Source organism: Anas platyrhynchos, chromosome 17, assembly GCF_047663525.1.
Source record: "Anas platyrhynchos isolate ZD024472 breed Pekin duck chromosome 17, IASCAAS_PekinDuck_T2T, whole genome shotgun sequence".
NCBI classification, from domain to species: Eukaryota; Metazoa; Chordata; class Aves; order Anseriformes; family Anatidae; genus Anas; species Anas platyrhynchos.
The window spans coordinates 1779629-1793799 of NC_092603.1; the positions used below are offsets into that span (position 1 = coordinate 1779629).

At 56.3% G+C, this 14171-nt stretch overlaps 2 protein-coding genes across 2 annotated transcripts; both read right to left on the minus strand.

Annotated features, from left to right (window-relative positions):
* Window positions 1-1382: 1382 nt before the first annotated feature.
* Window positions 1383-5512, minus strand: LOC119713038 (butyrophilin subfamily 1 member A1). The gene is made up of 9 exons (XM_072024828.1): window positions 5295-5512; window positions 4524-4871; window positions 3615-3896; window positions 3381-3485; window positions 3157-3177; window positions 2955-2975; window positions 2821-2841; window positions 2630-2662; window positions 1383-2463 (listed from the first exon to the last, which is right to left on the minus strand). The coding sequence occupies exons 1-9, from the start codon at window positions 5392-5394 to the stop codon at window positions 1835-1837; spliced, it is 1560 nt and encodes a 519-aa protein (XP_071880929.1). The 5' UTR covers window positions 5395-5512; the 3' UTR covers window positions 1383-1834.
* A 1641-nt stretch (window positions 5513-7153) lies between these two features.
* Window positions 7154-11431, minus strand: LOC119718658 (butyrophilin subfamily 1 member A1-like; the record flags this gene model as incomplete). Its single annotated transcript, XM_072024734.1, has 5 exons — window positions 7154-8227; window positions 8405-8568; window positions 8860-8880; window positions 9982-10357; window positions 11077-11431. Coding segments are annotated over 5 exons (1551 nt in total), but the record flags the coding sequence as incomplete, so codon positions are not given.
* Window positions 11432-14171: the final 2740 nt, after the last annotated feature.

Consider the following 14171-nt stretch of genomic DNA (forward strand, 5'->3'; position numbering starts at 1 on the left):
CGTGTAGAGATGGCAGAGCAGAGCTGAGCAGAATCGGAGGCTACAGGGAATGGGGCACAGCTGGGTGCCGAGCCCAGAGTTGCCACCTTTGCCCAGGGTGCTGAAGGCAAAGTGCCAGCCCCATTCCCGGCTCTGTTAAAGCAGCCATGGCAGAAGGTTGGCTCAGATGGGCAGGGACCTTCTTCTAGAGCTTAGGTGAATAAGGAAAGTTTCTGTCTGCTGGAAGAGATTTTAGGCATTATGGAAGGACTACAGAGGTGCTGTTTGCCTTTGTAGAGAGAAAATTCATATGGCCAAAGCTCAGTTTGAGTTGAAGCTGGACAGTACTGTGCGGGGCAATAAAATGGATTATTAATTTTTTAAACTATCTTAACAGCTAAAGTAGGATGAGAGAAAACATTGGTCTGTTCCTTGACAGGGATGCTCAAACTAAGGTCATTGACTTCACAGAGATGTTTAATGCTTTCTTTGCCTTCAACACTGATGATGGGCTGTGGGATCCCAGGTGCCCTGAGCTGGAGGACAACGACTGCAGGAATACTAACGTCCCAACAAACCCCGAATTTGTGTTGGATTTGGTGCTCCAGATAGATGCATTCAGGACTATAGGGCCTGATGGGATTCATCCCAGCGTACTAAGAGAACTGGATAAGGTCATCATGTGTGGCAAGGCGTGTGAGGAGCGGCTGAAGGCGCTTGGCTTGTTGAGCCCAGGGTAGAGGAGACGCAGGGGAGGCCTCGTGGCGGCCCACAGCTTCCTGATGAGGGGAGCGGAGGGGCTCTGCTCTCTGGGGACAGCTACAGGGTTTGAGGGAACAGCATGGAGCTGCCACTGGGTGGGGTCAGGTGGGCTGTTTGGAAAAGGTTCTTCACCAAGAGGGTGGTCGGGCACAGGAACAGGTTCCCCAGGCACGTGGCCATGGCCCCAAGCCTGCTGCAGCTCAAGGAGCATTTGGAGAGGGCTCTCAGGCACAGGGTCTGATTTTTGGGTGGTTCGTGTGGGGCCAGGAGATGGACTGGATGGTCCTGTTGGGTTTCCTCCAACTGGGGCTTTTCTTTGATTCTGTGATCTAGGACTGAAGGCTGAGAGCACCTTGGAGGACTTCCAGGAGGACTTCCAGGAGCCGGTGATGCTTCCTGTGGGCACAACCTCTGCAGAGCCTGTGTGATGGGAGGCTGTAAGCTCTTTGGGTGGCTCCAGGGCAGGGCCATGACCCAACTGGGACAAGTGGGTTCGTGGCACCAGCTGGGGAACTGGGGGCAGCTGGAGCTTTGGTTCCTCCTGGCTCTGACTCCCAGGACCACCACCAAGGAGACGGTCTGCTGCAAGATGCCTTCCTAGGCAGCAAGGCCTCAGGACACAAAGCACCCAGGAAATGCCACTGCCAGACTCCATCTTCTTGTACAAAACTTTATTTGCCACAGTCCTGCTGCTGCTGGGCCTTGATGTGCTCCAGAGGAGGGAACAAAGAGCCCCCACAGGCTGCTCATGATCAGCAACAGGCACAGAGCAAAGATCAACCCTGAACTAGGAGGCAAAGGTGGCCTGCAATGGCCAGCAGCACACGGTGACCACATCCCTTGCCCTGGGGTCTGCAAGCAGTGCAAGCAGAGGGGAGAGGAGCATGGAGAGCTGCTGCAGCCCCTGTGCTGCCCGCTGGGGCTCAGAGGCAGGGTGAGACCCGTGGGTGCCAGCAGGGCTTGTGCCTCAGCACAGGAGTCACGGGCAGGGCAGAGCCCAGGGGCTGCAAGGGGCCTGGTCCCTGCTTGCAGCATCCCAGCCCTCCTCCAGCAGCAGGGAGGAGTGTGGGGCAGCCCCTGTCCCCACTGCCCCTCATTCCTGTGCGGCTCCTGCAGGATCAAGGAGAGGTGATGCAGGAGTGTCTGGAGAAGAGCAGGAGCCCCCCAGGGCTGGGGACGGGGTCTGGGGGTTGCTGTCCCTGAGGAACAGCTGTAGACTGTTTGACACCAGCCAGAACCAGGGGCGGATGCTCTCCCCATTGAAGGAGGCTGCTGTGAAAGTGAAGATCTCGACATCATTGTCAGCATTGATAAAAGACACCTGCTGCTGGGTACAGTCCAGACAGACCCAGATCCTGGTGGGGATAGGGGACAGGGACAAGCGGGTGTTAGGCCATGTGAGAGACATGAGCTGCCTCTCATAGTACCTCACAGCCCAGATCCCTTCTTTGGGGCTGGCGTCGATCCACCCCTTTCTCTTCAGAGATGCCCTGGCCACCCCCATAGCCCACCAAGAATCCTTTATCTGCTCCCCCTCCACCTCCACCAACCAGCAGTGCCTCCCCTCTCTGAACCCTTCACGGCCCAGCACGCAGCACCAAGAGTCAAATCTCTCCGGTATGTCAGGAACCTGCTGCAGTTCACTTTCCCGTCTCACACTGCTGTTGTCCTGAGACACAACAAGCTGGGGATGAGCCGTGTCCGGATCCAGGGTCACCTTCACTGCAGGGACAGAAGGAGCCAGGCCATCAGGGGCAGAGCTCAGCCCTGGGCAGGCTTTCCCCAGCTCGGGGCCAGGAGCTGCCCCACGGGGAGGAGATGGGGCACCTGAACATGCCCCACCAGGGGCAGGAGGAGCACCGCAGAGGGCAACCCAATGCACACCTACCTCTGTTTTGAGGCAGCAGACACTTTCTCCATGCTGGAAGGAGAGGGGAGAGCTGGTCACAGTCCATGGCTGGTGCCCAGTGGGTGTGGGCAGGGTGAGGGGCCAGCCCTGGACTGCTCTGTCCCAGCTGCCCACCCTCCCCTGCACATCACCTTGGTGTTGCCCTTGGGCCTGAGCACCGGGAGACTTACCCAGTTCTGCAGCTTGTTTCTCTACAAATTAAAGAGAAAGAAAAATATGAGCATAAGTCACAGTTTATGATTCCATACCTCTCACTATGATGCTTTTTTTTTTTTTTTTTTTCTGTTTGGAGAGTGAGACTCACCCAGCTCTGCAGCTTGTTTGTCTAAAAAGGAAATAGAAAAGCAATGCATTGATGAGAGGAGTCAGTTTCTCAACAATGACTGCTACAAACCAAAGACTCCGAATTCCTTCAGCACACAAGCCCCCAGAGCACACCCAGACCAGGCCCTCCCGCAGGGACACCACTTCCCCAGGGGCTGGGGGCAGGGACTGCAAGGACTCACCCAGATCTCGTATCCGTGCCGCTGAAAAGCAAAGGCGGAGGAACAGGTGGTGAGCAGAGCAGCTTGGTTGCTGGGTGGGAACATGTGCAGGGTGGCTGCGCCTTGCCACCAGCCCCACGCTGCAGCCATGCTCCCTGGCCTCCCACCCAAGGCCCCTTGCTCCAGACCCAGGGGGGTCCCTGCAGAACACCTCCCTCTGCTCCATCCCTGTGCTGCCAGCTTACCTTGCTTTCGAAAGAGATAAACACCGAGGCCAATGGACACAGCCAAAAGCACGAGGACCAGAGCCAGAGCCACTTTCCAGGGCTGTGCGTTGTGGAAGAATGGAGCTGAGAAAAGGCACCAAGAAAAGGGTTGTATTTACATGCCTGGGATTAGAAAAGCAAGACCCAGACTTCTCCTGGGTCGGGACAAGTGCAGGGGCCAGGAACACCTCACCCTGGCTGTGCCATTTGTACCTGCAATGTGAAGGGAAAATTCCCTCTCCTGCTGGAGGCGGCTGTTCCTGACCACGCAGGACAAGGGCCCCTCCACGCTCCCGGTCACGATGACGGTGCCTTTGATTTCAAAGAGCCCCTCCTGGTCCTGGGAATGTGTCTGGGAGACCGAGGGCAGGTGCTGCCCGCGAGCATCCCTCCACAGCAGCTGCGGCAGCGGGTACCAGCCGGCCGATCGACACAGCACCCGGACGCCTCCGGCCTCGTAGCCCCCCAGGGAGAGGTGGGGGTCAGCGCCTGTGGCTGGGGGAAGAGTGCGTGGCTGGGGCTTGACTTGGGGAGAGATTCATTTCAAGGCAAAGACCCCATCTGCTCCCATGCCAGACACAGCCCAGCCCAGCCATGTCCCCACAGGCTCAGGAGCTGGGCACTACATTCACCCACTCTTCCCCCAGACCATCCTGGGCAACGGCAGAAACAGAGAGCAGGGCTGCACAATGACAGTGGCCCCACATCACCCTGTGAACCCAGGTGCTGAGCTTCAGCACCTCCAGGCAGCGTCTCTGCACCAAGCTGTGCTGGTTCAAGAAGCCCCGAGACTTCCTGACAACGTCTCATGTCTCTCCCAGCACAGAAAGCAAAAGTAAAGCAGACGTCCGGCTGCTCAGAGGACTCTGCAGTTCCCCTGTGTGCTGTTTGGTTCCATTGCTGACACAGCTGAAGGTGCTGCTCAGCAGCCCGTGCCCAGTGCCCTCACAATTCTATGATTTTTGTCTTCAAGGACACCAGTGAAAACTGACAAAAGTATCCAGGGAGCTGTCTCCCCAAATATTACCTCCACATCCATGGACATGCCTCACGTTGTGAAACAGCTGAAACATTCAAAGGACACGTAAACTCTGCCCTGGCAGCATCACCCCAGCCACTAACCTGACACCTCCAGCTCCACAATGGCTTCGGCATAAGCATGAGCATCTCCCACAGTGCAGAAGTACTGGCCATCATCTGAGGGTCTCAGCCCCGTGATTCGCAAGTCCAGGCTTCCATTAGAGAGACCATCTCTGACCAACTCTGTCCTCCCGACATATGCCTCCATCTGCTCCCCATACAGGTCCTCTCCATTGCGGTAGTGGTGCACTGTCTCAGAGATACTGTCCCGGATCCACCTGACCTCCAAGGTGCGAGCATCGCGTTGAGGGGACAAGTGGCAGGGCAGCACGACATCCTGCCCCACGGTGGCAGTGAGAGGCTGGCCTGGTCCCACCACTCTGAGCTGGGCTGGGCAATGGAGAAGGGCACAGAGAGGAGGTGAGATTTTGCCATTGTAAATTTAGGGTTAGTGAGTGACAAAGGGCGAGCTGTGCGTGAGTTGGTGCGTGCTGCGTCCCCCGCAGCATGTTCCATGTTCCCCATGGGAAAACACCCGGGAAAACAGGAGAGGGAGAGGGAGGACATGCAGGAAAATGAGGTGTGCTGAGAGTGGGAGCCCTCTCTGCAGCATTTAGGTAGGTTAAGAAGAGACAGAAAGGTCAGGCAAGGAAGCCCCCTTATTGTGTGAAAGAACCAAGGGGAAAGTGAAACTCAGCGGGGGACAAGCTTTGGGCTCAGGTCCCCCCTTTCCCACAGCCACTCCCCTGCCCCACAGCAGCACGTCTGCCAGGCCCAGGGCGGAGAGCCCCCAGCAGCCTCGCAGGATCCTACCTGAGCCCAGCCGGAGGAGAAGCAGAGTGACGAGGGAAGTCAGGAGATCCCTGGCATGGCCGGTGAGGCTGGGGTGGCCGCAGCCCCAGGGGAGCCTCATCTGAGAGAGAGGTCCCCCAGGGGGCAAGCAGCCTCCCAAGGCTTCTTCTCCCAGGGAGCCCCACCGGAAGGGAGGTCCCTCACGGCACCCAGCAGAGGCTCCGCCCAACTTTCTCAACTTTTGCCCATTTCCTGGTTGCAATAACCTTCCTGGGGCAGCTCTGCCCCTAGGGGAATGTCTGGGGAGCTCTGCAGGGCTGGCACCACCATCCCATTGCAGCTGGGTGCCCAGTCCAGGGCCTTCACGCATCACGAGGGGCTTGTCCCCAGGAGGGGCCTCTCCAATCCTCCAGGGAAACCCAGTGTCTGAGCTCATTCATCTCCACCCATTCAAGGAGGAATCAAACATAAGGAACGGGACAATTTGGAGAGGTATCAGTGAAGAGATGAAAAGGATTGGAGGCTGCAGGGAATGGGGCACAGCTGGGTGCTGAGCCCAGAGCTGTCACTCTTTGCCCAGGGTGCTGAAGGCAAAGTGCCAGCTCCACTCCCGGCTCTGTTAAAGCAGCCATGGCAGAAGGTTGGCTCAGATGGGCGGGGACCTTCTTCTAGAGCTTAGGTGAATAAAGAAAGTTTCTGTCTGCTGGAAGAGATTTCAGGCATTATGGAAGGACTGCAGAGGTACTGTTTGCCTTTGTAGGGAGAAAAGTCATACGGCCAAAGCTCAGTTTGAGTTGAAGCTGGACAGTACTGTGCGGGGCAATAAAATGCATTATTAATTTTTTAAACTATCTTAACAGCTAAAGTAGGATGAGACAAAACATTGGTCTGCTTCTTGACAGGGATGCTCAAACTAAGGTCATTGACTTCACAGAGATGTTTAATGCTTTCTTTGCATTCAACACTGATGATGGGCTGTGGGATCCCAGGTGCCCTGAGCTGGAGGACAACGACTGCAGGAATACTAACGTCCCAACAAACCCCGAATTTGTGTTGGATTTGGTGCTCCAGATAGATGCATTCAAGACTATAGGGCATGATGAGATTCATCCCAGAGTACTAAGAGAACTGGCTGAGGTCATCATGTGTGGCAAGGCGTGTAAGGAGCGGCTGAAGGCGCTTGGCTTGTTGAGCCCAGAGCAGAGGAGAGGCAGGGGAGGCCTCATGGCAGTCCACAGCTTCCTGATGAGGGGAGCGGAGGGGCTCTGCTCTCTGGGGACAGCTACAGGGCTTGAGGGAACAGCATGGAGCTGCCACTGGGTGGAGTCAGGTGGGCTGTTTGGAAAAGGTTCTTCACCAAGAGGGTGGTCGGGCACAGGAACAGGTTCCCCAGGCACGTGGCCATGGCCCCAAGCCTGCTGCAGCTCAAGGAGTGTTTGGAGAGGGCTCTCAGGCACAGGGTCTGATTTTTGGGTGGTTCGTGTGGGGCCAGGAGATGGACTGGATGGTCCTGTTGGGTTTCCTCCAACTGGGGCTTTTCTTTGATTCTGTGATCTAGGGCTGAATGCTGAGAGCACCTTGGAGGACTTCCAGGAGGACTTCCAGGAGCCGGTGATGCCTCCTGTGGGCACAGCCTCTGCAGAGCCTGTGTGATGGAGGCTGGAAGCTCTTTGGGTGGCTCCAGGGCTGGGCAATGAACCCAGGTGGAACAAGGGGGTCCCAGGCACCAGCTGGGAAACTGTGGGCAGCTGGAGCTTTGGTTCCTCCTGGACTGACTCCCAGGACCAACACCAAGGAGACGGTCTGCTGCAAGATGTCTTCCCAGGCATCAAAGCCTCATGAAAGAAAGTACCCAGGAAATGCCACTGCCAGACTCCATCTTCCTGTACAAAACTTTATTTGCCACAGTCCTGTTGCTGCATCTTTCATCGATGTGCTCCAGAGGAGGGAACACAGAGCCCCCACAGACTGCTCATGCTCAGCACCAGGCACAGAGCAAAGATCAACCCCAAATTAGGAGGCAAAGGCGGCCTGCAGTGGCCGGCAGCACACAGTGACCACATCCCTTGCCCTGGGGTCTGCAAGCAGTGCAAGCAGAGGGGAGAGGAGCGTGGAGAGCTGCTGCAGCCCCTGTGCTGCCCGCTGGGGCTCAGAGGCAGGGTGAGACCCGTGGGTGCCAGCAGGGCTTGTGCCCCAGCACAGGAGCCGCGTGCAGGGCAGAGCCCAGGGGCTGCAAGGGGCCTGGCCCCTGCTTGCAGCATCCCAGCCCTCCTCCAGCAGCAGGGAGGAACACGGGGCAGCCCCTGGCCCCACTGCCCCTCATTCCTGTGCTGCTCCTGCAGGACCAAAGAGAGGTGATGCAGGAGTGTCTGGAGAAGGGCAGGAGCCCCCCAGGGCTGGGGACGGGGTCTTGGGGGTGCTGTCCCTCAGGCACATCTGAATTCCCTGAGTCCACAACAGGAACCAGGGGCGGATTCTCTCCCCATTGAAGGAGGCTGCTGTGAAAGTGAAGATCTTGACCCCATTGTCAGCATTGATAAAAGACACCTGCTGCTGGGTACAGTTCAGACAGACCCAGATCCTCGTGGGGACAGGGAACAGGGACAAGGGGATGCGAGGAGATGTGAGAGACTCGAACTGCCCTTGTTGATACTGTACAGCCCAGACCCCTTCTTCAGGGAATAGGTCAAACAACCCCTTCCTCTTCACAGATGCCCTGGCCACCCCCACAGCCCACCGTGCACTCTTTCCTGCCTTTTCCTCAACTTCTACCTCCACCTCCCAGAAGTACCTCCCCTCTCTGAAATCCTCACGGCCCAGCACGCAGCACCAAGACTCAAATCTCTCTGGTGTGTCAGGCACCTGCTGCCATTCCCTTTCCCATTTCACACTGCTGTTGTCCTGAGACACAACAAGCATGGGATGAGCCGTGTCCGGATCCAGGGTCACCTTCACTGCAGGGACAGAAGGAGCCAGGCCATCAGGGGCAGAGCTCAGCCCTGGGCAGGCTTTCCCCAGCTGGGGGCCAGGAGCTGCCCCATGGGGCAGGAGATGGGGCACCTCTTGGCTCCTGAACATGCCCCAGCAAGGGCAGGAGGAGCACCTCAGCGGGTAACCCAGTGCACACCTACCTCTATTTTCAGGCAGCAGACACCTTCTCCATGCTGGAAGGAGAGGGGAGAGCTGGTCACAGCCCATGGCTCGTGCCCAGTGGGTGTGGGCAGGGTGAGGGGCCAGCCCTGGGCTGCTCTGTCCCAGCTGCCCACCCTCCCCTACACATCGCCTTGGTGTTGTCCTTGATCCCAAGCACAGGAACACTCACCCAGCTCTTCAGATTGTTCTTCTACAAACAAAACAGAAAAGCAATGCATTGATGAGAGGAGTCAGCTTCTCATCAATGGCTGCTACAAATCAAAGACCCCCCAATTCCTTCAGTTGCGGGGGGGGGGGGGGAAGAGAGACTCACCCAGTCTTGCATCTTTTTCCTCTGGAAAAGAAAAGCATAAGGAATGCATGATCAGAGGGAAAAAACTTCTCATCCCATGTCAATACCACAAATTATCCCAGTTCAGGGATGGACACTCACCTATCTCTGCAGCCTGTTCCACTGGAAAAGAAAAAGAAAGACAAAAGCAATGTATGGTCAGAGGGGAGTATGCCTGTGGGAAGACACCAAATGCCTTCCCTTTGGGGAAGGAGACTTACCAAGCTTTGCATCCTTTTTCGCTGCTATAGAAAAGCAAAATAAATGAAAGGTCAGAGTGGAGAGACTTTCAATCCAATGCTGCTTCCATGGCTAGATGGTTAGATCTCAAATTTTTTTGCTCTCATGCATGTGCACAGACCACCTTGCTCCAAGACTTGTAGTGACCAGACTAACAAGGACCTAGGCCAAGCTTTTTGCAAGACTTGTGGCAGTAAGGACAGACACTTGTGCAGCTCTCTGCACCGTGACACCAAAACACAAGGAGAAGTGAATAGGGACATGGGGAGGACATCCCTGTCCCAGAAGCATCAGTGCAGAGTCGGGCAGCCCCACAGCTCGCTCCCCGTCCCCAACTGATCCGCATTCCTTTCAGCCATCCCGGCCGTGTCCTGTGCCCAGGGCAGCCCCAGCCCCAGCACTCCCCACTCCCACCCCAGGCTCCAGCTGCTCCTCCAGCACCCCCTGAGCCACCAGCACACAAGCCCCCAGAGCCCACCCAGACCAGGCCCTCCCACACAGACACCACTTCCCCAGGGGCTGGGGGCAGGGACTGCAAGGACTTACCCAGCTCTCGGCTCTGTGCCGCTGAAAAGCAAAGGTGGAGGAACAGGTGGTGAGCAGAGCAGCTTGGTTGCTGGGTGCGAACATGTGCATGGGGGCTGCACCTTGCCACCAGCCCCACGCTGCAGCCATGCTCCCTGGCCTCCCACCCAAGAGGAACCTAAGGCCTTTGGCATCCCCAGGAGAACATTCCCTTCCTCCTCCTGCGCACCTCCCTGGGCCAGGACTCAGCCCCGCTCCACACCCACACAGGTCCCTGCAGAACACCTCCCTCTGCTCCATCCCTGTGCTGCCAGCTTACCTTGCTTTCGAAAGAGATAAACACCGAGGCCAATGGACACAGCCAAAAGCACGAGGACCAGAGCCAGAGCCACCATCCAGGGCTGGGCGTTGTGGAAGAAAGGAGCTGAGAAAAGGCACCAGGAAAAGGGCTGTATTTACATGCCTGGGATTAGAAAAACAAGACCCAGACTTCTCCTGGGTCGGGACAAGTGCAGGGGCCAGGAACACCTCACCCTGGCTGTGCCATTTGTACCTGCGATGTGCAGGGATGATTCCCGCTCCTGCTGGAGGCGGCTGCTCCTGACCACGCAGGACAAGGGCCCCTCCACGCTCCCGGTCACAATGACGGCGCCTTCGATTTCAAAGAACCCCTCCTGGTCCTGGGAATGTGTCTGGGAGACTGAGGGCAAGTGCTGCCCGCGAGCATCCCTCCACAGCAGCTGCGGCTTCGGGTACCATCCGGCCGATCGACACAGCACCCGGACGCCTCCGGCCTCGTAGCCCCCCAGGGAGAGGTGGGGGTCAGCGCCTGTGGCTGGGGGAAGGATCATGGCTGGTACTTGACTTGGGGAGGGATTCAGTTCAAGGCAAAGACCCCATCTGCTCCCATGCCAGACACAGCTCAGCCTAGCCATGGCTGCAGGGCCTCAGGGACTGGGCACTCTATGCACCCACTGTCACCCCAAACCACCCTGGGTGGTACTGGACCCAGAAAGTAGGGCTGCACAATGCCAGTGGCTCCAATTCACCCAGAAAACCCTGGTGCTGAGCTTCAGTGCCTTCTGGCAGCATCTCTGCACCAAGCCGTACTGATTCAAGAAGCCCTGAGACTACCAGACTATTTCTTAGCTCTCCTCCATGATAAAAAGCAAAACCAAGCAGAGGTCCAGCTCCTCAGAGGTCTCTTCCCTGCTCCAGGTGTTGTTTTTGGGGCCATCATTGCTGAGGCTGAAGGTGCTGCTCAGCAGCCTGTGCCCAGTGCCCTCACAACATCATGGGGATTGAGTTCAAGGAGACCACAGAAACCCATCAAAACCAACTCATCCTTGCAGCTCTGTCCCAAAACACCTGCAGCACAATAGGTATGCTCCTTGCTGGACAAGTGCTCACAAACTGAGGAGGTGAAGCCCCATCAGAATCAGCTCTTTGACAGGCTTCATCGATGGCCATGAGGATGGGACAGGGTCCTGGGTGGGGCATACAGATGCAGGGACACCCGGACCATGCCCTGGGAGCATCACCCCAACCACTAACCTGACACCTCCAGCTCCACAATGGCTTCAGCATAACTGTCAGCATTTTTCACATTGCAGACGTACAGGCCATCATCAGAGGGTCTCAGCCCCGTGATTCGCAACTGCAGGCTTCCAGCAGAGAGACCATCCCTGGCCAGCTCTGTCCTCCCGGCATATGCCCCCATCTGCTCCCCGTACAGGTCCTCTCCATTGCGGTAGTGGTGCACTGTCTCAGAGATATGGTCCCGCATCCACCTGACGTCCAAGCTGCGAGCATCGCGTTGAGGGGACAAGTGGCAGGGCAGCACGACATCCTGCCCCACGGTGGCAGTGAGAGGGTGGCCTGGTCCCTCCACTCTGAGCTGGGCTGGGCAATGGAGAAAGGCACAGAGAGGTGGTGAGATTTTGCCATTGTAAATGTAGGGTCAGTGAGTGACAAAGGGTGAACTGTGTGTGAGTTGGTGTGTGCTGCGTCCCCCGTGTGCCATGGGAAACCACCCGGGAAAACAGGAGAGGGAGAGGGAGGATGTGCAGGTGAAGGAGGTGTGCTGGGAGTGGGAGCCCTCTCTGCAGCATTTGGGCAGGTGAAGAAGAGCCAGAAAGGGCAGGCAAGGCAGCGCCCATATTGTGTGAAAGAACCAAAGGGAAAGTGAAACCCAGCAGGGTCCGAGCTGTGGGCTCTGCTCCCCCCTTTCCAACAGCCACTCCCGTGCCCCATAGCAGCAAGTCTGCCAGGCCCAGGGGGGAGAGCCCCCAGCAGCCCCGCAGGATCCTACCTGAGCCCAGCTGGAGGAGGAGCAGAGTGATGAGGGAAGTCAGGAGGCCCCTGACATGGCCGGTGAGGCTGGGGTGGCCGCAGCCCCAGGGGAGCCCCATCTGAGAGAGAGGTCCCCAGGGGGGCAAGCAGCCCCCCAGGGGTCCTTCTCCAAGGGAGCTCCAACAAGATAGATGTCCCTCACGGCACCCAGCAGAGCTGCAGGAAGCACAAGGCTACGCCCAACTTTCCCAACCTTTGCCCAGTTCCTGGCTGCAATAACCCTCCTGGAGCAACTCTGCCCCTGGATCTGTGGGGAGAAGTCTCTGAGGTGCTCTGCAGGGCTGCAGACCTCCAGGAAAAAACACTGTCTAAACTCATTCATCTCCACCCATGTTAAAAGGAATCGGTTAGCAATGGGACAATGTGTAGACATGGCAGAGCAGACCTGAGCAGGATTGGAGGCTGCAGGGAATGGGGCATGGCTGGGTGCCAAGCCCAGAGTTGCCACCTTTGCCCAGGGTGCTGAAGGCAAAGTGCCAGCCCCACTCCCGGCTCCAGTAAAGCAGCCATGGCAGAAGGTTGGCTCAGATGGGCAGGGACCTTCTTCTAGAGCTTAGGTGGATAAGGAAAGTTTCTGTCTGCTGGAAGAGAGGTCAGGCATTATGGAAGGACTACAGTGGTACTGTTTGCCTTTGTAGGGAGAAAATTCATACGGCCAAAGCTCAATTTGAATTGAAGCTGGACAGTACTGTGAGGGGCAATAAAATGGATTATTAATTTTTTAAACTATCTTAACAGCTGAAGTAGGATTAGAGAAAACATTGGTCTGTTCCTTGACAGGGATGCTCAAACTAAGGTCATTGACTTCACGGAGATGTTTAAAGCTTTTGCCTTTAAGACTGATGCTGGGCTGTGGGATCCTAAATGCCCTGAGCTGGAGGACAATGACTGCAGGAATACTAAAGTCCCAACAACCACGAATTTGTGTGGGATTTGGTGCTCCAGATAGATGCATACAAGACTATAGGGCCTGATGGGATTCATACCAGAGTACTAAGAGAACTGGCTGAGGTCATCATGTGTGGTGGTTTTACTTAGGTGGGCAGCTGAGCTCCACCACAACTGCTCTCTCACTCCCCCTCCTCAAAGGGAAAGGGGGAGAAAATGCGATGAAAAGGGCTCAAGGATTGAAATAAGGACCAGGAGATCGCACAATAATTATCATCATGGGCAAAACAGACTCACCATAGAGAGATTAAATAAATTTATTACCCATTACTAACAAGCTGGAAAAGTGAGAAGCAAAGAAAACAAACCAGAAATACCTTCCCCTCACCCACCCTCTTCCACCTCCTCCCCCTGAGCAGCGCAGGGGAATGGGACAATGAGGTTTACAGTCAGTCTATACCACTTTGTCTCTGCTGCTCCTTCACAATCTCTCTCTTTCCTCTCTTCCCAAGCTTGTCAGTGTGCAACAACCCTCTCGGCAAAGAACCTTTTCCTGATGTCTAGCCTGAATCTCCCCTGCCTCAGCTTGACACCATACCCATGGATCCTATCACTGGTCACTAAAGAGAAGAGATTGGTGCCTGTGCCTTCACTCACCCTTGTGAGGAAGCTGTAGACCACGATGAGGCCTCCCCTCAGCCTCCTCTTTTCTAGGCTGAACAGGCCCAGTGACCTCAGTTGCTCATCATATATCTTCTCCTCTAGGCCCTTCACCATCTTTGTGGGGCCAGCGACAGGGCCCAAGGGAATGGCATGGAGCTGCTGCAGGGGAGGCTCAGGCTGGCTGTTCGGAAAAGGCTCGTCACCAACAGAGTGGTCGGGAACAGGAACAGTTTCCCCAGGGATGTGGCCACAACCCTGAGCCTGCTGCAGCTCAAGGTTTAGGGCCTGATTTTTGGGTGGTCTTGTGTAGAGCCAGGAGATGGATTTGATGATTATGGTGGGTCCCTTCCAACTCAGGATATTCTATGATTCTATGACCCCAGCATGGATTCAGTTACTCCCAATTAATCCCAACTGTGTCCCCTACATGGTCCCAGATGCTCCTGGCTGCCTCCAGCAAATCCCAGTTGCTCCCAGTTGTCCCCAGTGCAGTCGTAGTTGCTCCCAGCATGAACTGAGTTGCTTCCATTTGGCTATAGCATTGAGCTAGTTGCCCCCAGTTTGGTCCCAGATGCTCTCTGTTTGTGCCATCGTGGTCCCAGCATGCCCGGTATGCCAGCATCAGGTTCCATTCGCTTACAGTTTGCCCCACCATGGTCTCATTTACTCCCAGTTTATAGCCAATTGATCCTAATTGTCCCAGTGGCTCCCAGCTGCCCCCTGCAGATACAAGTTGCTCTCCGTTG